The sequence below is a fragment of the Parasteatoda tepidariorum genome, chromosome 7 (genome assembly GCF_982258835.1).
Source record: "Parasteatoda tepidariorum strain Cologne lab strain chromosome 7, Ptep-v5.0, whole genome shotgun sequence".
NCBI lineage: Eukaryota > Metazoa > Arthropoda > Arachnida > Araneae > Theridiidae > Parasteatoda > Parasteatoda tepidariorum.
The window spans coordinates 43620810-43648557 of record NC_141761.1 but is presented as its reverse complement, the minus strand read 5'-3'; the positions used below and the strand labels follow the sequence as shown (position 1 = coordinate 43648557).

The 27748-nt window shown below is 26.9% G+C and overlaps 1 protein-coding gene across 1 annotated transcript in view; it reads left to right on the top strand.

Annotated features, from left to right (window-relative positions):
• The window catches only part of LOC107452663 (adhesion molecule nephrin), a 227349-nt gene that overhangs the window by 177554 nt on the left and 22047 nt on the right, over window positions 1-27748 (top strand). The window contains exons 5-8 of the mRNA XM_016069211.3: window positions 13298-13597; window positions 14960-15250; window positions 22998-23285; window positions 26967-27266. Coding sequence (XP_015924697.1) covers window positions 13298-13597; window positions 14960-15250; window positions 22998-23285; window positions 26967-27266 — 1179 coding nt within the window. The remainder of the gene's footprint in view (window positions 1-13297; window positions 13598-14959; window positions 15251-22997; window positions 23286-26966; window positions 27267-27748) is intronic.

The following is a 27748-nucleotide window of genomic DNA, read 5'->3' as shown; positions in this document are numbered from 1 at the left end:
AAATGTAATAATTAAATAATAATTTTACATAATTCATTTGAAAAAGAAATATCTAGTTTGTTTATTAAGAGAAAAACCTATGCTAATTAAACAATCCCTTTGAAAAAAAATTCTCAGAATAATAAAAATGGCATTTAATTTAATGGCATTATTTTCATTTGTGTTATTTAAGTGCATGGGGGATTAGTGATTTATTTTTTTAAATGAATGTGTTTATCAACCTAAAAGAAACTTCGTATTTTTTTAAAGGAAAAAAGTAGGTGTACAATCAAAGAAAAAAAATTAAAATACAATATTTAATGTAAAAAATTTTAAAGCGGTCAAGTCATTTTCATAAAAACGAAAACGTGATCGACGAAACGAAAATCGACGAACCTGTTGCTGAACCTTGCTTTGCAGCAGATTTATGATTTTTTTAAATATTTATCTTCCAAATGGTATCCTATGTGATAAGAATAGTCTTACGCGAAGTCATCTAACCTCTAAATGCTTATTTCACACACTGAGAAAATGAACTGTCAAAACTACTGGAACATGGTCAAATATAGCGTTGTTTTTGACTCTAAGTTTACAGGAAATATCATAGTAATTTTTAACTAACGGCTTTGTTAATGATTTTTGTAAAATTAACAATAATTTTTTGCGGGTGCTAAAACTTGTTAATTTTATCATGGTGTACGTTGCATGTGTTAAAATTTGTTAATTTTATCTTAATACCTTTGATTATGACACAAATATCATTTATTCGATTAAATTTACTTTTCAGTTATGTATGTGTTAATAAATGTGTGGTAACAGGAACTTTAATTATGAAAACCAGAATTTCCAAATTGGTTCACCCTTTAATATTATAATGGAAAATTAATAAAATAAATAAATTAGAGACCATATATTTCGGTTCTATTAACCAAAATGTTGATTTTTCTTAGAGGCAATGTCATTATAAAACAGTACGGACATTTTACCTGTTTTTTTTTATCTGTGCACGCTTATTTAATTATAAATGTGTTGTTCATACACATTGACGTATAAATTAGAACAAATGTGACAAAGCAAGACGTAGAAAATAAGTTTTAATTAGTGTCTAATAAGTTTTATCGTTTTAATTCCTTTTTTATGATATGAAAGTACATTCTTTCCTCTTTTCCAGAAAGCAGCATTCCTTAACACTGCTAAATGTGTGTATCTTATGCTTTCTATACTCATATAGTTGTAGACAAAATTATTTTATTCTTACAATATTACATATTTCTTAAAGTAATTCATTTTTTGTGCTTTATATTTTCAACGTTATTGGAATATTATATCGAGACTTTTCTACTGAGTAATTATGTCATCAGTGTTTTCCAGTATCTCATTCCAGGTTTACTATAATTATTCATGATTCTTATGAGCATTAGTGCAACAGTTTAAAAAATTTGCAGGCACTCTTAGAATAATATTGATGCATTAAGTTTGCATAAAGTATTTGGTTTTAATCATTGAATTAGTCGAAAAAATATTTAGTGCTGGTTTTTAACTGTATACCTAAATTGCATAATTCAAGTGAAAAAAAAAAAGATAATTGAATATTTGAAACTTGATATTCTAGTTTTAAGAGTTTGTTTATTAATGCTAACATCTTTCACGTAAAAAATATTTAAGTATACAATATTCCTCACTACTTGTCTTTATTTATAAAAAGCAGTTAAATCAGCAGTAAATAAGCAGTGTTTCATAATTACGAAATTATATCCAAAAACACATAATGCGATAAGGATCTAAAAAATTATATCGGTAATTACAAAGGCAAAAAAAGGAGAAAAATAATTAAAAGAGGTTTGAAATTCTTTTTACAAGATTTTAATCCTAAGAGCAAATACTAACTTTATAGAGTGATTAAAAAATAAAAACTAAAGAAGTAGAGTTTGTAAGAAACAATGTTAGAAAACTAATTAACTTCATTCAATTATGATTACTTCCTGATTCATTTTAATGGAATTTTTTAATGAAAAGAATCATTTGAGATCTACTTGTGCATTAATTGAACCCATTTTAAATTTTTTAATCAAAAGAGTGTGTTTAGTTTTACATAAGTTCCTTTCTTTATATTTATGAACATTAAATATTTTTAAACTAATTAAGTGGGACAACTTACAATTTTTTTTCCCAAATGGCTACAAATTGCTTGATAATTATTGAATGAATTAAATGCTTTATATTTACGAAGCTAATTTGTTAAAAATCTGATTATTTCTAACAATTGTAAAATAGAATTTTATTAAATGCGCGAGTGTTTAAAAATAATTTAGTTAGCTAATTGCTGAGTGCTTTATACTTCAAAAATAAGAAGTATGTTGAGTATTATTGTTGTGTGCTAAAAGAATTCTATTACTTTGAAAAAAATTTTGGAGCTACTTTTTCACATTTTTGTCTATTTTCACTTGTATTCTTTTGTTATATATGTTTTTTATGCTTGTATACCATACATCTAGTACAATATGTTCGCAACTTGATTTTACAAGAGCTGCAATTAAATGGAACTCTGTTAAAATAGAGAGTTTATTGCAACAAGAGAAAATGCACAATGAAAATAACGTCAAAATAAAAATATATTTATTTTTTGCTTCTGTCCTATAGCTTTAATGATGCAAATAATATGTTTATTCGAAAGAAAAGGAACGCGGAGATTTTAAATGAGTTCAAATATATTTATTATTTGTTATGTGTTGAACAGTTTCTGTTACTGAAAAGAATATAATCCTGTCATCAATATTTAAATGTATTTACTCCACTTTTTGTTCAATTTTATTTTTTATCAATCTCTTCAGTTTAATTTTATGTCATCTACGAATATTCTTTTGTTTATTATTTTGTGCTATTTAAAAATACACAATTTTATTGAAAAAGGTATGCCTTTGTTTTAAATAAAACTTAAATGTTCCATATTACGTTTTTATAAGAATGAAGGATAAATGTTTCTTTAACAAAATACGTTTAATTTTTAATTATGAAAATTTTCTGGAATGCAAAATTACTCCCAGGTGAATATAGTTTAAACTATTTTTAAAAATATTATATTTAAGGAGCAGAATATAAAGGTTTTGACAGAAGATAATGCAATGGTCTTAGTGTATTTGATAAAATAAAAATCACTACATTAACATTAGCAAACATGAAATTAATTATATTGCATGTTCGCTATGATAGTTTCAATTTAAAATACTTAAAAATAAGAAAGAGTTGCAAGTTTCAATTTTAATAATAAAAATTAATGAGATTTTAATATTTGAAAAAAAAAATTCTTCCTGATTCAGCAAAAAATTGCCATCACTTCTCAAATCAGCTCAAACATTTGCTAATCTATACAATTCATAAAAGATTTCTTCTTCTGTAACAATAATATAAAACAATTCAAATAAATTTCCCGAAACAAAGATTCAGTTTACTCTTTTAAAAATTTATATATAGTAGAAACTAATAATTTTGAACTTAATGAAGAAAAAATTGTTCACATATATCAAATAAAACTCTTTAGTTTAATTTATTTTTAATAGTATCGTTTACTGTAAAAAATCTGCTTTTTCAGAGAATGAGCATATACAGATTTGCATTTGACATGCAAATCTGTAAATGCGATATATATATATATATATATATATATATATATATATATATATATATATATATATATATATATATATATATATATATATATATATATATATATATATATATATATATATATATATATATATCAGAGTTGGCCAAAAATGTAATCGATTACATTTTTTGATTACAGTAATCAATTACTTGTAATCATGATTACAATTTTCAAAAATTTTGATTACAGCTGTAATCATGATTACAATATTGATTACAGTAATCAATTACTTGTAATCGTGATTACAAAGTTTGATTACAGCTGTAATCATGATTACAATTTTGATTACAGTAATCAATTACTTGTAATCATGATTACAATTTTCAAAAAATTTTGATTACAGCTGTAATCATGATTACAATTTTGATTACAGTAATTAATTACTTGTAATCATGATTCCAAGTAATTGCGATTACAAGTAATCACAACAAAAACGATTACAAGTAATTATGATTACAAGTAATCAAAATATATGATTACATGTAATTTGATTACATGTAATTATGATTACATGTAATCTAATTACACGATTACAAGACTATTGTATTCTTATAAATGATTATATTTTACAGTAGATAGTGGAATGTATTTTATAATGATACATTTTGCACGTATTAACATGTACTGCGTTTTGTACGTATTTGTATACGTACAAATGAATGTAACTGAAATGTATGTACATATGATTTTATCTAGTGCATATGTTCAGACATTTTAGTATCACACACATGTACATACACTTATATTGTAGGTATAAAATATATGTACGTATATATATAGATAATAATTACGTATGTATGTGCAAACAATGTAGGCATGTACATTTATACACAATGAATATATGCATTTTATGCTAATATTTGTGTATGTAAAATTTATATCTATGTTCATGTACGCATGTATATACAAGTACTTGTGTTTGTACGAACATACATACATTGTCTGTACAATGTATGTCCTATGCATGTATGTGCAATTTATTTATGAACAGTACAATATATGTATGCATGTACAATATAGGTATATCTGTAGGATGTACAATATATGTATGTATACATGTACATGATATGCATGTCCAGTGTATTTATGTACATGTACATAATATGTTCATGCTCAATGTAAGTATCCAAATATGCATAATACATTTGTGAACTATTGTACGTACATTGGGCGTATTTATATTTCACATATATTCATACATGCATTCGACATGCATAACGTACGTACATACACACATTTGAGATGCATATATTGTACAGATGTATATACATATAGCGTACAGATGTATATACATATAGCGTACAGATGTATATTCATGTAATGTACATATGCATGTACATATACAGTACGTATGTGCATAAATATATTTGGCATAATTCTTTCGTACAAATTTTACATGTGTACATGCATGCTATCCCTATCTATGCATATGGTGCAATGTATATATGTACAATGAATGTATCCACACATGTACAATACACGTATGTTCCATGTATGCATATCCATATGTACTATATATGCACGTACAATACATGAATGTATGTACATACATTGTACATGCGTACATACATTACACGTATACATATGTACATTACATTTATGTCTAAATATGTGTACAATGTAATAAATAAAATGCATGTAAGTTAACTTTTAATGACTCAAGCAAGTTAAATGACAAAATCAAACGATATTTAAATTTAGTTTTCAGCTTTAATTGTTCTATATCATTTTGAAATTCTCTGAATAAAAAATTATTTTCAGGTATTTTCATGAAATGTTTGACAATACAGATTTATTTTTTTTATAACATAATGCATGATTCATAGAAATTTTTTAAATGGTAAGAAAAACGGTAAATTTTATGTGTGGAATTAATATTTAGAAATTCCAAATAAAATTATCGTTTGCTTTCTAAAAAATATGAGGTCGAGTTTCATATACCTTAGAATAATTTTAAAACAAATTTTAATAACTTTACTCATATAAATTTTTTTAATGTATGCACAATGTATGTGTATATTGTAATTACATATATTTAAATGTACGCACGTATTTGTACATTACTTGTAATTATGTACATGTATACGTTGTATGCACATGCATACATTGTGCATACAACTATTTTTACACTATTTTTTGTGCATACACTATTTTTTGTACATCCATGCATTACATGCGCATAAATATTAACAAAGTATGTAGTTATACAAGTAAGTACATACGTAAGTTGTACATAAGTACATACTTTGCGTGCACATATATCGATATACATATAAATATGCATGTATACATGTACGCATTTTATTTACGCAACTATGTGCATACATTGTACCTTTAAATAACATTTTTACATATTGTACGCAAATACGTACAATTTTATATACAAACGTACATTGTATATGCGTGCTATTATCGTAAATTTATACAATATATGCACTTAAGTACATAAAAGCATGCAAACGCATAAACATTATTTTCATATACGTTCATACATACATTGTCTATGTATACAAAGATACGAAACATTGCCTTTTTGTACAAACTAACATACATGCCTACATGTATCATAAATGCATAATTATATGTACTAAGCATATGCGCATTGCATTAAGTATATTACAATATAATTATGAATATTGTACGTACAAACAACGTTTGTGCATACATTGTATGTATAGGAATCGCAAATTGTACGTTCATGCGTGCGTACATTCTATGTACATAAAAATATGTAAACACATGAATACTTACATAAAAAATTTGACTATAGTATACAATCGTAATAACTTGTAATCGTATAGTTTGATTACAAGTAATCACAATTACATGTAATCAAATTACATGTAATCATGATTACATGTAATCATATATTTTGATTACTTGTAATCATAATTACTTGTAATCGTTTTTGTTGTGATTACTTGTAATCGCAATTACTTGTAATCATGATTACAAGTAATTGATTACTTGTAATCGTGATTACAAGTAATTGATTACATAGCTGTAATTATCTGTAATCAATTACAGTTGTAATCGATTACTGTAATCAACGGCCAACTCTGATATATATATATATATATATATATATATATATATATATATATATATATATATATATATATATATATATATATATATATATATATATATATATATATATATATATATATATATATATATATATATATATATATATATATATATAATTACTCACGATTCTTACACTTCAGAGAATATTGTCTTTATATATATCATCAAATCATAACCTTCTTCTGTTTAGGGTCTTCAACTTTCACCTTTATGTTATATTTTGTTTTACTTCACATAAACTTTAACACTTATAAATAAAAATAGTTCTTACGATCAAATTCTCCAGAACCACTAGTGATAGGATCCCGAAATTAGAACAGAAGATGAAAGGGACAATTTTAGTTACCGATGTTAAAAAGCAAAAAAAAATATCATTCAGTATGGAAGGAGCATTTCAAATATTAATTTTTCAGATATGCTTAACTTAAACCATTGTCGTAAATTGAGCTGTAGACGATTCAGATTTTTTTTCAGTTATTTTAACGATAAAATCAGTGAAGATTCTTGACAACAGCTCTGTTTTATCCAAATTACGTTTTACTGATGTCTTATTACATGTCATTTGATAAAAATTTATCTTAAAGTACTGTAACTATAAGCAAAATTGTGATGTCGAAGCTCTATGTGAAAGCACTCTTTTATTTTGTTCGTAGTTATGATTTTGAAACTTTATTTTATTAGCATAAATATTGTAATTTGATTAACTAACTTAATTATTTGAAAGTTAATAATATGTAAAATTCAAATTACTTTTTTTCCTTTATTTTAAATCCCCAGTATGTTTCTCATTGCAGTATGAAAAATTTTTTATGAGAAAAAACGCGTTTTTTTTCGTTTTTTTTTTTGCTTCAGTAGTATATACTTGGTTTTAAATGACCAGATTAGATAGAACAACATAGTATCATGCTTCAAAAAAAGTCATTTAACTTCCAAAATAGAGATTTGCAACAGGGAAAAAATCAATGAGGAAAATTTCTTGTTTGTGGTAAATTTTAACAATTAGTCACGTGTAATAGCTTAATTTTCCACACCGACTAATAGATAATATTCATAAACATTATTTTAATGAGTTGACTTCGAAAAATCATAGTCGCAAAATATTGGAATTAATGGGTATTCAGATAGTGATAATATATGTTCGCAAGTAAACTTTTTTCTCACTTCTTTTTGCATACTGTGTTCAATATTATGGATTCCTAAGCTTCTCTTTATATTCCCACAATATTTTTAAATCCAATTTGGTGTCTTTCAAGTACAGAAAATTATTCATTTTGTTATGATAAACATATTAAATCTGTTCTTACATGAATTTATATTAATTACATATTTTAATATTTCTTATGGAAAACTTCAACTTTTAAATAAAAAATAGGGCAAAATACAAAGTAGTTGCTGAGTGAAACGAGCAAGCTCTAAAATAAAAAAAAGAAGTTCTTTTGAATTCAAATGACTTTAACTAACTTCTTAAGCTAATTTTAGAATTAGAAAAGTGCATTTAAGTTAAAATTTTATAAATTCAAAACTTAACCTAAAAAAAAAAAACACTGAAGCTGTTTATTTAAAAAAAAAAATTTTTTTTTCGCTTCTGTTTATATAAGAATTTTTCATATTGTTCACTGTAAAAAAGGGTTTCCCAAAATTGAGAAACATTTTATCAAAATAGTTCCGAAAGAAATATTGTCAAATATGAAACACAAAATTGAATGTACTCAAAATTGAAACAGCATTTGCTGATATCTGAGAAAAGTGCATAGTCTTAAGAATGATGTTCATCGGTTGATAGCAGGATTTGATGTAAGGACCTCCGAGTTCATATCAGGATGAGAGTGAGGATAACAGGATGGGGAGGAGTTCAATCTCTAATCTCCATAGTTTGGTACACCTCTGTTAGTAAGTTTTTTTATATCGGCAACCGCAATGAGCATCATGCTATACTAATTTTCAATTTCAGTGGTACAAAGGGTTGCAATTTGTAAAATATGCTTGCAAAAGCATAGACCGGTAGTCAGGAGACTACCCGTCTTATTCACATCTTGTTTATTTCACTATATCTTAAAAGAGTTATAAGTGAATAGGATGTATTTTATGATGCGTCCCTGTGGTTGCCTCTATATAAGGCTTCCGAACTCTTTCTGGATTGAGATGCGCAGTGTGTAAGTAAATAAATAAATAAAATAAACGGACAACCCAAAATAACTTTTGTTCTAATGATTTTATATTCACGTACTAGGACTCAATATAAATGGTTTGAGGTGTAAGGGTAAAAATACAACTTTCTTAATGCATGTTTTCTCAGAAATTATTTTACCGATTTCGCAGAAATTTTGTATTTTGCCATGTAATATTATATTGATTAAAATGATGCAAGAATTCGTAAACCTCACTATTAAAATTTTTTAAACTATAATTAAACAAACTAATCAACAAATAATAAATAATCACTAAAAGTTATTTTTGAAATGGAATTATCTATGTATAAACGAACTTTATAATTCTGTACAAAATTTTTCCGTTTCACTTAGAAATTTCTCGAGATATGGCGAAAAACGCAAAAAGAGTAATTATGATTAAGGGGTCAAAATATTAGAGTGTCCTATTAATTCGCATAATTTAGGCCATTCCTTGAACCATTAAGATATAAGTCCTAGAACATGAAGATCTCACCATTAGATCAAAAGTTATTCAGGTCCGATTTTTTTTAAAATTTATTTAGTTATTTGCTTAGTCTCTCTGACATATTTCTCCCCCATATCGTTTATGAAACTGTGCCTTTTGCTGAAAAATACGTGCATGCTAGTCAAATTTTGAATTCACGGGGCTCTCAAATTCGACTCGGAGCTATTTTGACGAATTTCGAGAATTCATTTTATAATACCCAATATTACATATACAATACAATATTATAATTTTATTTATTCTATGTTATCAATGCTTTGACTGTCTCCTAAATCTTTCAAGTAACCTGTCAAAGTTTAAATCTTTATTTTAAAGTTAATGTTGACAAATATATAAAATTACGACTTCATGATACATTTAATATATATGGAGCAATATTGTCTAATCATTAAATGGCGTGTAGAATGTTTTGCAAGCTATGTTACAATATTCATGCTATATTTCATGTTGCTTTTGGAAATAACTATATTATTACTACACTCTTACAAACCCTCAACAACTTATTTAGAGGTAACGTAATAAATAATTGGATAAACTAGTTATAAAGAAGTACACTAATTTGAATAATGTAATAAATGATTTTCCATTTAGTACATGCATTATTCATTTCAATAATTGTATTCTTTTCATTGAAGATTTTCATTTGCATTATTGAACAGAGGTGTTCTCTCAAATTGAATCAATAGTAGAACACTTAGAGAAAATTAATTAAATTATTCTATGATCATTCTCCTACAATACTTTAAACTAATTTAGAACTTAATTTGGAACATTATTTAGAACTTTATCTATGTTTAAATAATTGATTATATTTATAAAATTTAAATAAATATTCTTATCTAAACCAAATAGGTTTCTTTACATTACGGTTTTGGTCAGATAAATGATAATTAAAAATGGACAATGATAATTAAAATACAGTATTTAAGTATAGGAATAAATTAATGTTGAGTGTGAAAATAAAAAACCGATCACTCTGGAACAACTTTGATTCACTGGTCTAATAATCTTCACGTTCTGGGACTCAGTCTCACAGGTTCAAGAGGGTGACCTCAAATATGCTAATTAATTTATGCAGACAATATTTTAAATTACGAAATTAGACACAAAGCGTACTTTTTTGGAAAAATTATACCTTTATTTTGACGGGTTCGCATTTCTAACCCTCAAATCACAGGAAGTAGTCGTAAACTGGTAAGTATGATCCCAATAATTTGGTCAGGAGAGCAGTGCAAAGTTTGGACCACTTGATGTTATTTTACTTTATGTTATTTCACTTAATATATTCTTATATCTTTCATAATAAATTGAAAAATTTTTTGCCCACAATTACATAATTTGTTCATTCAAGGATAATTTCAAGCAATAATATAATTTTTAGTAAATATTTATTATTTTTTTAATAATAGTCAAAACTTTTTGAAATATAAGGTATACATTGTTTTTGCATAATTGTAAAGAATTTTAATTTGCAAGGCAAAATACAAAATTTGAGAGAAGTCAATCAAATGGTTTCTGAGAAATTAAATTTTGAGAAGTCATATTGTTAAAATTCGATTTTTTTTAACACTACGCCTACCAATAGGAATGATTCCGATCGGTCGACGATCAAACTATGCATCGGATGTCACTGTATTTAGGAAATCCATTTTTTGTTTTTTGCACAATTTAATAAAGGGTGTATACAGTGCATACAGAAAAAAAAATTACTTTTGATTTTATAATAGGATTTTCATGTATTAACATTAAATCTTAGAGCTGTTTAATATTCCAAATGTACTGAATGATTATTCCAGACTATATTTAAGCTTACAAAATTATGGAAAAAAAACGAACTTGTTGTAAATGTATTTGTATAGTTGAAAACATTCTCCATTACATAGTCGAAAAAGCAATGGACATTTTGTACTGCTTAAATCTAACTTAACTTTTTCCCTATACCATTAAACAAATCAGCACATTTTAAACTATATAATTTTAAGTGACAATATAAAATATTTGAGAGAATTATGTCATAAACTTTTCAAAGGACAGTTCAAATTTTGAATTTGATCATTTCAGATTACTAATGATGTAAACATCTGTGCATCTTACTATTTAAATATTTTTTGTTAATTCTTTAAGTAACTAGAAGAAGAAATAATTTAATTATAAAAAATCATGTCTTCAGATAAACGAGCTTTATTTTTTTCACTTTTCTTAAACAATTTCAAAAAAAAAATATATAGCGAAAGATTCAACTATTTTCAGGAATCAAGTATTGTGACTGTAACCTACATTTTATGATTAGAAATTTAAAAAAATTTTGAATTAAAAGTTACATTTATTTACAAAAAATTCGCTCTTCTTATGTCTGACTTTGTAACTTAAGACATCATATGCAAAATTAATTCGCATATTTGAGCCTCAAACTATTAAAATGGGAGATTTAGTTGCATTGCGATTCACAGATATTACAGTAATTATTTCTGCAAGAATTACGGAGCATCAGATTGTTTTTTGATCCGTAAATTTTTACAGTAAAAGGTACTGGCGCGATACTTTTACAGTTCTTTCTAACCTGTACAGTTTATCGTAATTTTATCCGGAATTTTTTATTGTGCATACATGTTTAGACATATTAGTTCTTCAGACAGTCTTTAATGAAGTTAATAGAACGTAGACATCAACATACTAGGAATTGACATGGAAATTAGTTAAATTATTTTTAAAATAACTTACTGCAAAAATGAAGTAATAATTATTATAGCTACTAGTCTAAACTGGATGAAGTATGTATTTTGTTCCTTTCAAGAATTACACAATTTTTTTATAAGGATTTTTCCAAAAAGTATTTTTAGTCAAAGAAAAATTTTTTTATCGTAAAAATTCGATAAAATGTACTGACACCCGATAACAAGGCTCTCCTTAAGTGGATTAAAAAGAAGAAAATTGCTCTTTGATTCCCTTCCTCTGAAACTAAAAATGTAGTGAGATTTGAAGGGTATTTTCAATGGCGATAGAATTGTGTTACGAAAGTAAAGCTCTACGTTTTAAAGTTTGGTTATGGCAAAAATAAAAACATTTAAATCCACTTGTTAAAGCTATTATTTTTATTTGTTATTGGGAATTAAGTGCATATAAATGCCATCACAACAATAAGGAGACAATTGTTGTTTGATAGTAAACGCTACAGACAAATTGTACAATAACAAATTAAAAGTGAACAATAAGCAATTGAAATAAACAATTGATTTTGCAACATTTGAAAGGGAACAATCAGAAGTCAAAATCAAGAAAGGTCCTCTTTGTGTTGCAGAAAGCAAATGTGACTACATTGTATGCATGCTTGATATTACTCAACCTCTAGAAGTTAGCGGATGGCAGAAAAGCTTAGATCACTTTTTCATGGATGGGGAATGTAAAGCAAGCGAATTATGAGCGTACTTCTTTTGGATCACTAAGATAGAAAGCTCTTTAAATAAGTTAGATTTTATTCATTTCTTTTACGTCAATCATTACGTCAACAGTGTTGACGTGAAGCATCAGCAGGGGTAGACGGATCATGGGTGAGAGTCAACTTGCCATCAGGCTAACCGTGAGAGGTTCTCGGGGTCATCCACTCCATGTAACGCAAGTGCGGATTAGCTCTATCAAAAAGTCCTCTACGAAGGCAAATTTCTCCCAATACTCGATCCAGGAGTTCCCTTGTCTTTTGGATTGGGTGCAAAATTACAAGGCTATGGATTTGAACTTAGGTAGTCGTAAATCAATAAACTACTGATTAAATATTTTAAAGTTGGAAAGTAAGAATGTTAATTATAAATAAGCACAATATCAGTTTTTTGATAAATGTGTTTAAATATATGAAACAATTTCGTTCTGTTCTAACTCGTATTTCTTTACCAGTGTATCCTCTAGATATCAATATCGCTGGTCAAAATGCTCCATTGCTGGCCGGAGAAGAGTATTCCTTCAAGTGCATCGCGAAAGGATCCAAACCTTCTGCTATCACAAGTTGGTGGCTGGATGGTTCAAAAATCACATCAGGCATACATGAAGTTTTTAATGAAACTGAATATATAACCGAAAATGATTTAACATTGTCTCCTACAATAGAAGATGATAGAAAAACACTAACCTGCAAAGCTGCTAATCCAGCTATATCAAAGTCAACTATACAGACGCAACAGCTACTTCAAGTACATTGTAAGAATAAAACACTTCTTTTTTCTGAATGATTTACATTTATGTACATAGTGGCATAAAATTTTTATATTTGAGTAGATTAAATTATTCTACGTTTATTCACTTGAGTTTATTAAATTATTATTCTATACAATGAAGTGATTCAAGTTTGCTTAGATATATGTAGTTAATGTAAATAAGATAGAATGTCATATTATGATATAAGTTATATTGTCATAGATTGATGCCACATTAATATTAATATCCCCTTTCAACTTATATTTACAGTTTATACAATCTCTTTATTGAAGTTCTTATTAATATAACAAATAGTAAATTTTCTTAATATTAACTTTTTACGAAATCTGTAGAATTAATATAATGTCGGCAGACATTTTGGATTAAGAAATTAGGTTAATTCTATAACAATGTTTCTAATACCTAATATTTGATACCGCATACATTTCGAGAAATGTGGAAGGTTTTTAATCTATTTAGCTACATCAGCTTATGCTCCGTGAAAATTATTGTAAATCATGTATCTTCTGTTTCATTTTATTAAAAACAAATCTTGAATATAAAATCATTGAGTGATACAGGGAGATTTAATACAACATTGGGATATAATATTTAAGATAAATTTTGCATGTGATTTACAATTGAAAATCTTAAAATAAGGACTGAAAGTAGATTTTGGGGTAACTAATTACATACTAAAATTGTGTACAGTAAAGAAAAAAAAATGTTTTACTCGTGTATGTGGAGAAAGTTTATTCATTACTTAAACTGAACATCATTCAACACATATAATAAAATCACATTACTTAAAAAAATAATTTTTCCTTGAAAGCTGTACTCAAGGACCAGATATTAAGAAATCTTTTTAACGTAAAAGTATATTTTTGAGTGTTTATTTTGCAAGAAGTTTAAGCAGTGTAAAAAAAAGAAGAAAAAAAACTAAACCATGACTCATTTATTAAATTCAGTGAAAAATAACGAAAGGACATAATTAATTCGAATAATTAATCTGCAAGATGTTTATTGTATGAAATCTTCATTATCGTGTGAACTGATAATGACAGTAATAGGTATAATCAGACAACTCACTTGATCCTCCATACAATCACGTAGAAGGTTATGGTTACGTTTTGTTTTGATATTACATCTTAAACAGTGTATCTATAGATACTACTTTTGGGTTCGTTATCTTTTTAAAAAAATAATAGATTTAAGAAAAAATCATATTGAAACCTATGAATATGGTATGTGTTGTCCTATGAATGATTAAAAGAATCAGGCTGTATTTTACGGTATTTGTAAAATCACGGTTGGTTAAATTATGTCTATTGTGTTATTACAACTCTGTTTTAATTACTTTTACAGATTTTCCTATTTTAAGTTTAAGTCTCAGCAGCAGTAGCAATGATTCAACCATCAAGGAGGGAGATGATGTATTTTTCAATTGCAAAGTTAAAGCCAATCCATGGATTTTCAACTTGTCTTGGGAGTTTGAACAAAGTATTCTACAGCCAAATATTTCCTCAGGTATTATCTTAGGAAATCAAACTTTGTGGATTAAACAAGCCAGTAGGAACCACAATGGCACGTATCGCTGTTGGGCAAGTAACGACATTGGACGAGCCTCTAGCAACTACTTGCATTTAATTGTTCATTGTAAGCATTCTCTTGAATGTTCAAAACATTATTCCTGATTTATATTAAATTCTTTCTTATACAGGGAAAGTGCTTTAAAACAAATGGAAAAAGCTTATTTGTAAAGTTTTTTATTGTATGCCCTAAATATGCTTATTATTAGTTCTTTAGTCAGCAGCCCCATCGCTTGACGAACTTATAACTTTAAAGTTAGGTGAGAAAAGTCATAATATTTATAAATTTCCAATGCAACATTAATTATTTGTAGTAGAATTTAATAAATCATTATTTTTTTATTTTCAGCTTATTTTTTAAATTTTTGATATTTTTTTGGAAAAATCAGAAAAAAAAAATAATTTACTAGATGAAAGGAAGAAGTCTAGCTAATCGCTGTTAGTTTTTTTTCCATAGAATGTGGAAAAATTTTCTAAATTATTTTTTTAAATAGAATTAATTCTTTGAATTATTTTTCATTATACTTAAAAATTCCTTTATTATTATATCCATATTATGCCTCATTAAAAAGTTCTCCGGCAAACAAAAATCCCCCTTATTCTTCCTTACATGAAATATCAGCTACTTTCATTAGGTAAATGGAGTAAAAGATTTTTTAACTCTTTGACACCAGTGTCCCTTTCATCTATTTTTCCGAGCCTATAATATTACACTCAAAAATATATTTTGATATTGTTTTATTATGTAAAAACAGTTTAATATATTCTGAAAAATTCTGTCAAATTATCGGAATTATACTTGATAACAAAATATAAAATATAAAAAAATTGGGTTGAATTTTTTTTTCTTCCATATGCTTTTTGCATATAGAAGAAAAAAAATAATTAATTGCTTAAATTAAAGAAATTTAACAGAAATTTAACACAATTTCTTTAATTTACGTAATCAATTTTAACAATAATTGATTGCGTAAATTAAAGAAATTTCAATGTTGAATAACTGTTTCTCCTAGATCTGAATAACTATAAATAAGTGCAAATTTCTAAAATGATTGTCCGGAAATGAGACGTATTTGGAAGATTTTACTTTTAATGCAAAAGACACCAGAGTTTCATGATGTATTTCATAACCATAAATTATCAAGATGCTAAATATACTATTTTTCACTAACTTTTTAACAGAATTAATACAAAATAATTAAAAGTATGAAAATATGTATAGTATAAATTCTGCGTCAAAGGGTTAAATATTAAGAATTATAAACTTTAGCTTAAGCAACTGGAATCAAATTCTAGCTTTAAATGAGTTTTGTTAAAATAATGGAAAGTCAAAGCATATTTTGAAGTTGAAAAGTTGATCGTTTCAAAAACGAGTTAAGTTAAAGTTAGTTAATAAACTATCGGTTGTTTAACGTATTGTATATTTCTGTTGAAAATATATCAAAATATTTCCACTAAATATTTCCACTAAAATCGAAATATTTCCACTAAAAATCCATTTTCCATAAATTACTGTGGTGCAAAGTTCTCTTCCAGGTTTGGGTCTAAATTTAAATTTAGTTAAGCACCTCAATATATATATATATATATATATATATAAATTAACTGAAATATAAACTTTTCAGAACAATTAGGACATATTATAACATTGAAATGAAAGAAAAAGAAGAAAGAAAATGTACTAGTTTGTTAAATAATAAATATTATCTAACATAATTTGTTCAATATATTTTTATCATTAAAAAAATATGACAGAAACTACTAAAATATGGTAAAATATCCTCCATGGGAACATCAAAAGATTCAATAATGTTTTCTAAAGTGCTTTGGTAATGATTCTGGTATTATTAGCAACAAAATATAGTTTAATAATTTGTGATAAAATAAGGTAATTTTATTATACCTTAGAGCATGTCATGAAAATTATTCATCATTATCAGTTTTGTATCTTTTCGAAATGTGCGGTAATGAGAACTACAATTTTGAAATCCAAAATTTCCGGTCAACTATTATCATACGTACGAAATAAATTCCAAATAACTGATTTGAAATACCGTATGTTTTGGTTTTATTAACCATAATTATTTCTTTTTATACCATAAATCCCAGTACCGTAGAGTAAGGTAATTTTACCAGACATTTTTTCCTACGAGATTGTTTACCATTTGAAGCTGGGAAAGAAAATTGAATTGTGAGTATTTGCTTTTAAACAATAATCTTCGATACATATAGGACTCGCATGACTAGCATAAAAAGAGTCTTAGACGACAGAATAAGTCAATGTCGGTAAATAATACGCATATGTTTGTCATCGATTATGAATAAAATCTTTCTGCTCAAATCTCTTTCCACATTCTATCCCCGTTTTTATGTTGAAGCTCCCCCCCCCCTTGTTTAATCAAGCATGCTAGTCGTATTCACAATTCAATTCAATATGTATTTTCTAACATTTTTGTAAATTGCTTAGAACTAACGGAATATCTGAATAAAATTTGTCGTCAATTTTTTTCAAAATTCAGTTACATTCCATAAGAACAAATACATGTAGACTGTGCAGGAAGATTCCATGTCTTCTACGAGAATGCTAAATACATGCATAGTAGATTTCCAAAAAAAGGGGGCAATATTGGTACTCATAATGGTACTCATACAATATTGGTAAAGAAATGCTTATATTGGTACTCATAAGCATTTCTTTGCTAGATATTTCCAATAAATAATTGCTTACGCTAGATGAAATTCATCTATAGTCTAATGATGAAACAAGACAAAACAAGCTTGAGTTTTAGAACTAACGACATGATTTCGAAAACCCAAAATACCAATCTATGTATAAAGATGCATTCAAATTTACAATAAATCAAAAATTCTTTATTAATTATAAAATTCTTTATTTTTTATTACCTCAACCTGTAAGTTAAACATTAATATTTTACATATAAATATTAGAAGTTTAAGAGCCAACTTTGATAATTTTATTTCACATATTTCTAGCATGATTGAAAATATAAGTGTCATAATTATGTCGGAAATTTGGATTTACCAAAATGAAACTAATTTTTACTCAATAGATGGTTATAATTCATTCTTTAATTGCAGAAATAATAATCGCTCTGGAGGTGTTTGTGTTTTTATTAAAAAATGTCTTGATATTTCAGAGATAGCTATACATTTTGTTTCCGCAGAATCTATATTACTTTATTGCAAATCTTTAGATTTATTATTTCTATCTTTATATAGATCTCATGATTTTACTGTTGATATTTTTAATACTGAACTTAAAGTAATAATCTCTAAGCTTAAATATCCTAATATAATATTGATGGGTGATATAAATATTGATATTCTAAGTGATGATTTTATTACTCATGAATATATTAATTTATTATGCCAATTTGGATTTCAAAATTACATAGACAAACCAACTAGAGTAAATTCCTCATCTACTTGCATTGATCATGTCTTCGTAAAAACAAATAAATTTTCAATCAAATCCGGAATATTCATAAATGACATAAGCGATCACTATCTAACCTTTTGCAGTGTTCATTACGATGAGGTAAATAAAATTAAGGAAGCTGAAAATAAAATTTCAATCAACTATAATAAGCTCAATAATTATCTGTCAAATTACAAATTTAATTACAATCCTCAAGATTCTCTTGATCAACAATATCGAAGTTTTGTTTTCAAACTCAATAATTTAAAAAATAATTTTAAATATAAGCATAAATCAAGCAAAAAAGCCAAAAATAACTGGATGACTAGTAATATCTTGATTTTAATTCGAAGAAAGGAAAAACTATTCAAAAAAAACTAGAAAATATCCATGGGATATTATTTACAAAACAGCATACAACACTATAGTTTCTGAGCTTAAGAACTTAATTAAAACAGCAAAATCAGAATATTTCAAATTCAAATTTTTAAATTGTGATTCAACTAAACAAAAATGGGATCTTGTAAATGGTATTATTGGTAATCAGAGCAAATCACTTACTTTACCTGATATTTTAAACGACTATGAATCTTCTGATCAATTCAATAAATCATTTGCAAATGCCTACAGTACCTCAAACCCAAATTTAAACAGTTTGCAAATATATATTTCACCAAGTTTAACCTCGTTTGTTTTCCTAGAATTGAATGATTGTGAAGTACTTCACTTAATAAATTCTCTTTCTAATAAAAACTCCTTTGACTATGACGGTATTAATGTAAAATTAATTAAACTATTTGCTCTCAATAATATAAATTTTATAACTAATTTCATCAATACCTCAATCAAGTCATCCATATTTCCAACTTCTTTAAAAAGAGCAACCATAACTCCTATTTTTAAAACCGGCGATAAAAATTGCCTATCAAACTATAGACCAATTTCAATATTACCTGTTTTTTCCAAAATCATTGAAAAAGCTCTAGCTGATAAAATGTACATACAAAACATACAAATTTTTTCTCTGTTAATCAACATGGATTTATTAAAGGCAAAAGTACAGAAAAAGCTCTTTTGGAATTTTCAAAATTTATTCATAATAGTATTGCTGAAAATAAGATAACAGTAGCTATATTTCTTGATATATCAAAAGCTTTCGATAATGTCAATCACAATCTTTTATTTAAAAAATTAGAATTTGCTGGTTTCAGAGGAATTATGTTAAATTGGTTTGTTTCATATCTTTCAAACAGAGAACATAGAGTCAAAATCCGAAGTAATTTTAGTAATTATATTTTTTCAAACCGTGGTGTTCCTCAAGGATCTATTCTAGGACCCTTATTGTTTATTATATTCATCAATGACTTTTGTCAACTCAAACTTTTTGGTAAGATAATAACATATGCTGATGATTCCGTAATTTTGTATTCTTGCACTGATTTAAATCAACTAATTTTTCAAATTGAATCTGATTTACGCATAATTTCAAAATGGTTTACAATAAATGACTTAAATTTAAATCTAAATAAAACTAAATATATTTATTTCAGTTTAAGAAAATCAGAATTTAACTTAAATTTAAAATTTCACTCTCTCTCCTGCAAAAGTACTAATGAAAATTGTCAATGCTATATTCTACAATCTGTAAATAATATCAAATATTTAGGACTATATATCGATTCTAATTTAAAATGGAAAACACATATTAACAATTTAGTTAAAAAATTGCGTTTCGTTTTAGTTAAATTTTATCACCTTAAGAATAAAATTCATTTTAATTTTGTGAAAGCACTCTATTACTCCTGGTTTTATTCTTTAATTAATTATGGTGCGATAATATATGGCGGTGAATATAAAACTAATTTACTTCCCTTAATCTCAGTTCAGAATAAATGCTTCAAGATTATTAATTCTCTAAATATAAATAATTCAAGTGTAACTACTACCAATATATATACAAGAATTAACCTATTACCATTTCGCCATAATGTATTTTTTCGTATTTTACTCTATTTACACAACAATAAATTAATATGCAAATTAAAAACTAATGTGTCTGAAAGGAGACCAACTGAAATGTATGAGATTCCCCTCTTTACAAAAGAAATTTCACGAAAACAGTTTTTTTACTTAGCACCTAAATTATATAATAAATTACCATTTCAGTTGCAAAACATCAAAATATATTCTTCTTTTAAGCGTGCTTTATTTCAATTTGTGATGAACATTGACGATTTAGATCTCTATTTTTCACTTTAAAGGAAGCAGTTGATTTTTTATACCAGTCTTGTGCCAATCCAAATGAATTTCTTATGTTACCTTTGTTATTTTTTTTTATTTATTTATTTATTTTTTTTTTTTTTTATATATATAGTTTCATGCATTTTTTTTTGTTTTTTATTATTACAGTGTTCAACAATATATGACGTCTTATGATGAGCAAAATAATTTATGATTGTAATACCCCCTTTTTTTTTTTTTTTTTTTTTTTTTTTTTTTTTTTTTTTTTTTTTTTTAAGAATTTCTTTTTTAAATTTATTGTATTACTTTTCTTTGTCGCCTGGACAGGATTTTCCTCTTGACGACGAATATATATTCTTTGTATTTATGTGTTTTTGTTCTCAATAAAGTTATATTTGTTTGTTAAAAAAAAAAAAAAAATTATTCACTTTGTAATTTTTTAGATATTTAAAAAAATAATTAGAAGTGCAATATAATTTCAAAATACATATTTTAAATTATAATATAATTATTGAAAAAATGAACCTGAAGGAGAACGCCATTTTAATTTTTAAAGTTTTGCATAGTTTTTTTTTACCACAAGTAGACAAATTCGTACGAATTGAAAACCAGATTTAATTCTGAGGGAGATTATTTAACATGAAATTGGTTTCTAAATTTCACGTGTGATGAGGGGGATAATTCAATAAAAAATTGGTTTCTAACTGTCACGTGTAATGAGAGGGATAATTTAGTATAAAATTGGTTTCGAACTTTCGAGTGTAATAAGGTTGATAATTTAATATAAAATTGGTTTCCAACTCTCACGTGTGATGAGGTGGATAATTCAATATAAAATTCGTTTCTAACTGTCACGTGTAATGAGGGGGATAATTTAGTATAAAATTGGTTTCGAACTTTCGAGTGTAATAAGGGGGATAATTTAATATAAAATTGGTTTCCCACTCTCACGTGTGATGAGGTGGATAATTCAATATAAAATTGGTTTCTAACTGTCACGTGTAAGGAGGGGGATAATTTAGTATAAAATTGGTTTCGAACTTTCGCGTGTAATATTTGAAACATACTAAAATTCCTTTTCAGTTCGTTGTATGTATTTCTATTACAGATTTAAAATATTTTTATCGTTTGTTAGATAGATTTGATGTTTCTTTTTTTAAACATGCAATTCAAATAAAACATCTAACGGTAAAATTAAATAGATTACTCCGATAATACTGAATAAATTATACTGAATACTGAATAAAGATCAGCTGCGATACTGAATAAAGTATCGATCTAGTATCGATGATCTAGTATCGATAATACTGAATAAAGTATCAGCTAAATATTCACATGGTATCATCAAAATTGATAGATAATTTAAATACAGAAACCATAATGGAGTTGGATAAAAAAATAGGCTAATCAAAGGAGGCAAATACGAAGGAAAAAATAATATGTAAAATTAATTGAGAAATTACTAATATTTAATATCTTGTTGCTCAATTCATAAAGATATGCACTGCATTATTCATTCTTATCAAGTTTTCAAACGCATGCAACCGCAGTTTCGGATGCAAACGCAGTGCTCGGAAAAATTACATAATTTTTGTAGTTCTCTACAAATACCACGGCGTAATTTTAAGTTACAAAATCAAACATATTACAAAAAACCATATTTTCTCTAAATAAACATACCTTTTCTCTCGACGGATTTGGATTTCTAACCTCCAAAATATATAGGATATGAAAAAATACGGTCCCCATAGTTTGGTTAGGAGAGCGGTTCAACTTTTAAAGGAATTTTAAAAAAATTTGCACACAATTATAAAATGTATTTGTTTAAAGATAATTCCACACAGAAAAGAAATTTTATAGAGTATTTATTATTTCGGTCATTTTATTTATTAATGCACCAAAATTGTAAAGTATAAAACTTTTAACATCATTTTGAAGAATATATTTTAACATGATAAACTATAAAGTTTATTTTTAGTATAATCAGTCCAACAAACTTTAAAAATACGGTTTTTTAAAAAAATTCGAATCCTCAGAAGCTATTTACTTTTGTTAATAATTATAAACATAATTATACTATTTGTTACTTTTCTGTAGTTAATAATTATAATATTATTTACCTTATCTTTTTCAGTTACACCCGTTTGTGTCGCTTCAAAATCTGTTATTTATGCTTTGAGTTCAACTGAGCTTATAAATGTCACGTGTGCTACTGATTCTTATCCTGAAGTCTTATCATATAAGTGGGTTTTAGTCAACTCTGAAGGAACTTTTCTACAGCAGAACTGGAGTCAAGGTGCTATAAATAGAACTTTCAAATACTCTTTGAAATCGGAGTCAGACCAGGGCACATTGCACTGTTGGTCACGTAACAGTGTCGGCGTTCAAAAGAACCCTTGCCAATTTCATATATACACTGCAAGTGAGTACATACGTTAATAGATACAATCGATAATTATTAATAGATCGTACAGAATTATGCAATTAAATAGCTAAAGAAATTACATAAATGGGCGAAATTACATAAATGGGCGAACTTACTTAAATGTATAATGAAAAAGAAAATTTATATGAAATTCTGATAATCCGGATCTCTTTCATCCGAATACACCTGTGATCCAAAAATGATCCCATTTGTTTTGTCGTAATCTAAATATTTATAAAAATTTTGAAAACAGAATGCCCTAACTTCAAAAAAAAAAAAAAAAACGATCCTCACATGCAAAGTTGTGATTTTCACTATTTTACCCGTTTTTTCTTTTCTTCTTCTTTCTTAAAATTTGTTCCGTTTATAGAGAAATATATAAGTTTTCTTTTATGAATTACTATTCCCTTCTATATACCAAAACTATTATTTCTGTGAACAGGCATTTTGGGTACCTTCCTTGTAAGAGACTTACTATAAATAAAGAAACAACATCAATGAAGCAAAATATTAGCACATGAGAATAAGATTTACATCCCTAAACACAACCGGATATTATTTTCCTTCTTTCATTTGGCCATCTTGTTCAAGCTTATGAAAGAAAAATTATATGAAGTTGTTGAGGGTTGGAGGAATAAGTAGATAGAAGTTGATTACCATATGTTGAAGAGGGATTAGTTGTTGGTGGGTGATGATTATTTCTAATCATCCATAATTCTAAACCAGAGGGATAAAGGCAAGCAATTATATTCAAAATTATAAATTACTTCAGTAATTAATAAATTTGATTAATATATAATCGAACATATTTTATTCTTGCTAGTTAGGATCTCTAACATATTAAATAAGACGCAAAAATGACTGAAAACATCTGTTTAATCTACCAAAAACAATTTTCTTATAAAACCTTATTGTACCCTAATTATTCTGTTCTGGCATAAAATTAAAATACATCAACTTAAAAGGTAAAAGCACTAGAAAATCCTGCATTTTATATGCCACTCAAAATATCATTGAATAGAAAAATGAAAGTAATAAAATTCTTACATGCTATTGAATTATATATTGACATTTTCTCGTTTATAAATATTCATAAGTATAATTAAGTGCATCTAACTATTGTCATTGTACTCCGAAAAAAAAGTTTTCCGGAATCATTTAAAATAGATATAATTTTGTCAGAACTGGAAATATGGTAAAGTATATAAATAATACGGACAAGTTGTTTTGATTCATCAAGTTCTTACATCAATTGTGATAAACATTTTTATGGCTTTAAATTTGTCCGAAATTTAAAAAACATTCTAAAGTTTTTTTTTATTAAATTAAAATTTAAATTCATTGAATTACTGTTTTAAATACCTTCAAGGATGAAACTATTTTTCTAGTAACAAGTTTTTTTTAAAATTTCCTATGAGCTGCACAGTCTTCCCGATGAGCAGACCTAGTGCGTTCTCCAGAAGAAGTAGGACGGAGGAAAAAAACATCCCGCTATTAATCAGTTATCAGCTCATTGTGTTTTTATGTTGATTCCGGAAGTTCACTTAAGTAATCCATTCATCGCACTTTAGTAAGGGTTGATGAATTTATCACGCAATAAATTATTTCCAATGAAGTTACTGAATTTCTTCCAATTTTCATTTCAAGTGGCCATGAGGAAAAACTTTAAACATTCGAGGAAAGTACTCGAGGGATACAAATAAAACTGCAATGAATGTTGTTTCTTGATGAATGGGGTGGAGTGAGTGCAGGTCACTGGCGAAAGAATTCAGGATTCCTCGGGGTGAGGTAGACCTACAATTTAATCCGTTTTCAGAAAATCGCTCGTAAGACCACAGACGAGATGTAAAATCAAAAGCTCTTCCATGGCTATCAGGAATCCAGCACAAGTTTTTTAGTAGTATCTACAGTCTTTAGGAAAAAATGTTATTGTTTCTTTTGAAGACGCAGCCGTAAGGATGGCCAATGAAAATAGGCCGTAGGTGATAAAAGGTCAATGATCCTGAAGTGCAGGTTCTCTTGAACGGCACTATATTTATGTAAAGGAAACATTATATGACGATAGTAAGGGTAAGTCAAGTAAAATCAGCTGAATATTTATCCTGTAAAAGATGATTACCATATGTTGAAGAAGGATTGGTTGCTGGTGGGAAATAGTGCTTGAAAAAATATATACAAGAAATCGTTACAAGAATTTTGCATTTCTGTTCAAATATCTTATACATCATGAAACAGAATGTCCGTTTGAGTAAAACACAGACATTGCAGTACTTTCTGTGTAGTCAAAATTACTATTAAAATTTACAGTCATTTTAAAACTAATAATCTAAAAACTACTACTTAAAATATAAGTTGTATCTTCAGTGTGTTTTCAGAATGTTTAGAATCTTCATTCCTCATGCTTATTCAAAATTAATTTTTTTTTTAATTTTTTGCATTACGTATGATTAAATCCTGTAGTATAGAGTACACACTATATTATTTGAAGTACAGTACATGCTGTATCATACTTAAATACTGTAAAGTAGATGTGCTTAAAAATATAATATTTCTTCTACAAAGTCAAGCTTGTGAATTTGTTCTCCTTAATTTTTTGTTCCTTATTTTTTTATGTGCTGTACCTCAATGAGGTATATCACGTGTTTAAGTATTAAGTATTTAAGATTCACGTTTTTAAGTATTTCCAAAATTGCATATTTAATTGGGTTTTTACTTACGAATAAATTATTTCTGTTTCTTATTTACTGTCATTTAGTTTTTGAAATTATTTTTCTAATTTTTGGATAAGTAGCAAATAAAAATATTTTATTTGATTGCTTTTTCAGATTGTTCTTCATAATAATTTGGAATAATTCATTATTTTTATAAACTTTTAAAGTAGAATTTTAAGCTTCAATTTTTTTAAATATTTTTATTTTCTCTAATAATTTATAATTTACTTTAGACGGCATTTTCTATGAAGATTTACAGCTGCAATAAAAATTTAAACTAAACTCAGGTTCGCGACAGCCCATTGAGGGCGAAGGCCTACTGTGCCCATCTCAGTTTTCTCGACCTTGGGCTCTGGGGTCAGGAGTAGATGCTCCGGTCAGGTGGTCAGCCTAATGCGAAACCCCCAGTGTTTAGTTCCCAAGCATGCTTGGTACTCATTTATCGACCCACCGAAGGAATGAAAGGCTGAGCCAACCTTGCCCGGACCGATGATCGAACTAGGGACCTGTGGCACGACAACGCGAAGCTCTACCGCTCAGCCACCGGGCGTCATTAAAAATTTGCTCTCTTTAATTTTCTTTACATGGATATAGAATATTTTACTTCTGAGTTTCTGCACACATTAATAGCTTATTATTATTCTCCATACATTATATGCTATGTTTAGGCAAATATAGGAAATTAGGTACATTATAACTACATTAAGACATTATTTTTTTACAGATTACTTTATGAATTTTGCTTTAGGATTTATTTATTTATTTATTTTTTAATACTTTTGCACTAATTCATATTATTTTGTGCTGTATCAATTTATTTTCTTCTATGACTGTTGTATATTTCAAAAACAACCATATATATTTCATACGCATCTTAAATATATTTTGTTTCCTCATGAATTATGATCCTTGTTATTTTCTAATCTACTATAAAGAAATCGTATATGACGTTAAAATATATTTTCAGGTGCTCCTGACCCACCTAAAGATTGTGTTCTCATTAATCAAACAATGCATCAAATTTCGGTTTTTTGTAAAGCAAGCAACAGCAGTGGATTTCAACAAACATTCCACATTGAAGTGTATAATTCCTTAACCGAAACAATCGTGAAAAATGTAACAGAATGGTCACAACCTGTATTCGAAATCATCAATTTACATCCAAGCACTTCATATCTTCTCATAATTTATTCCTCAAATGTAAAAGGAAAAAGCAAATCTGTAGCGCTTGTTGCTTCCACTCTCACACCTGCAGAAAGAAGAACAGGTATTGTTTTTATAACATTTTTCGGAATAAATGAGAGAAAATACCGAAATTAAATCAATAAAATGTGAAAAGTAAAGTAAAAGTAAAAATTGAAAAGTAATGAGTAAAAGTATAAGTAACTTTTACTTATTACTTTTCAGCCAAGTCACAAAGCATTTAGTAAGAAATCGAGGTTTCAAATCTGACTACGTAATTGTATATAAACCGTGAATATATTTATAACATTTTGAAATACGCATTTACTAGGATTTCATGAAGTATAGCAAAATATTATGCATTTTTTTGTCCTCAGTTGGAAATGAAAATGAAAATAAAAATAATCTTAACTTTTATATTCGGCATCCCTGTAAATAGAAACTGTCTTCATGAAAGTTACTAAATATTGAAATATTATAAATATGATTTAAGCATTTTAATTTAAAAGATAAAAGGTTGTTAGTTCCCCAAACAAGATAAAGGAAGCTCTGTTTTTTCCAATATTG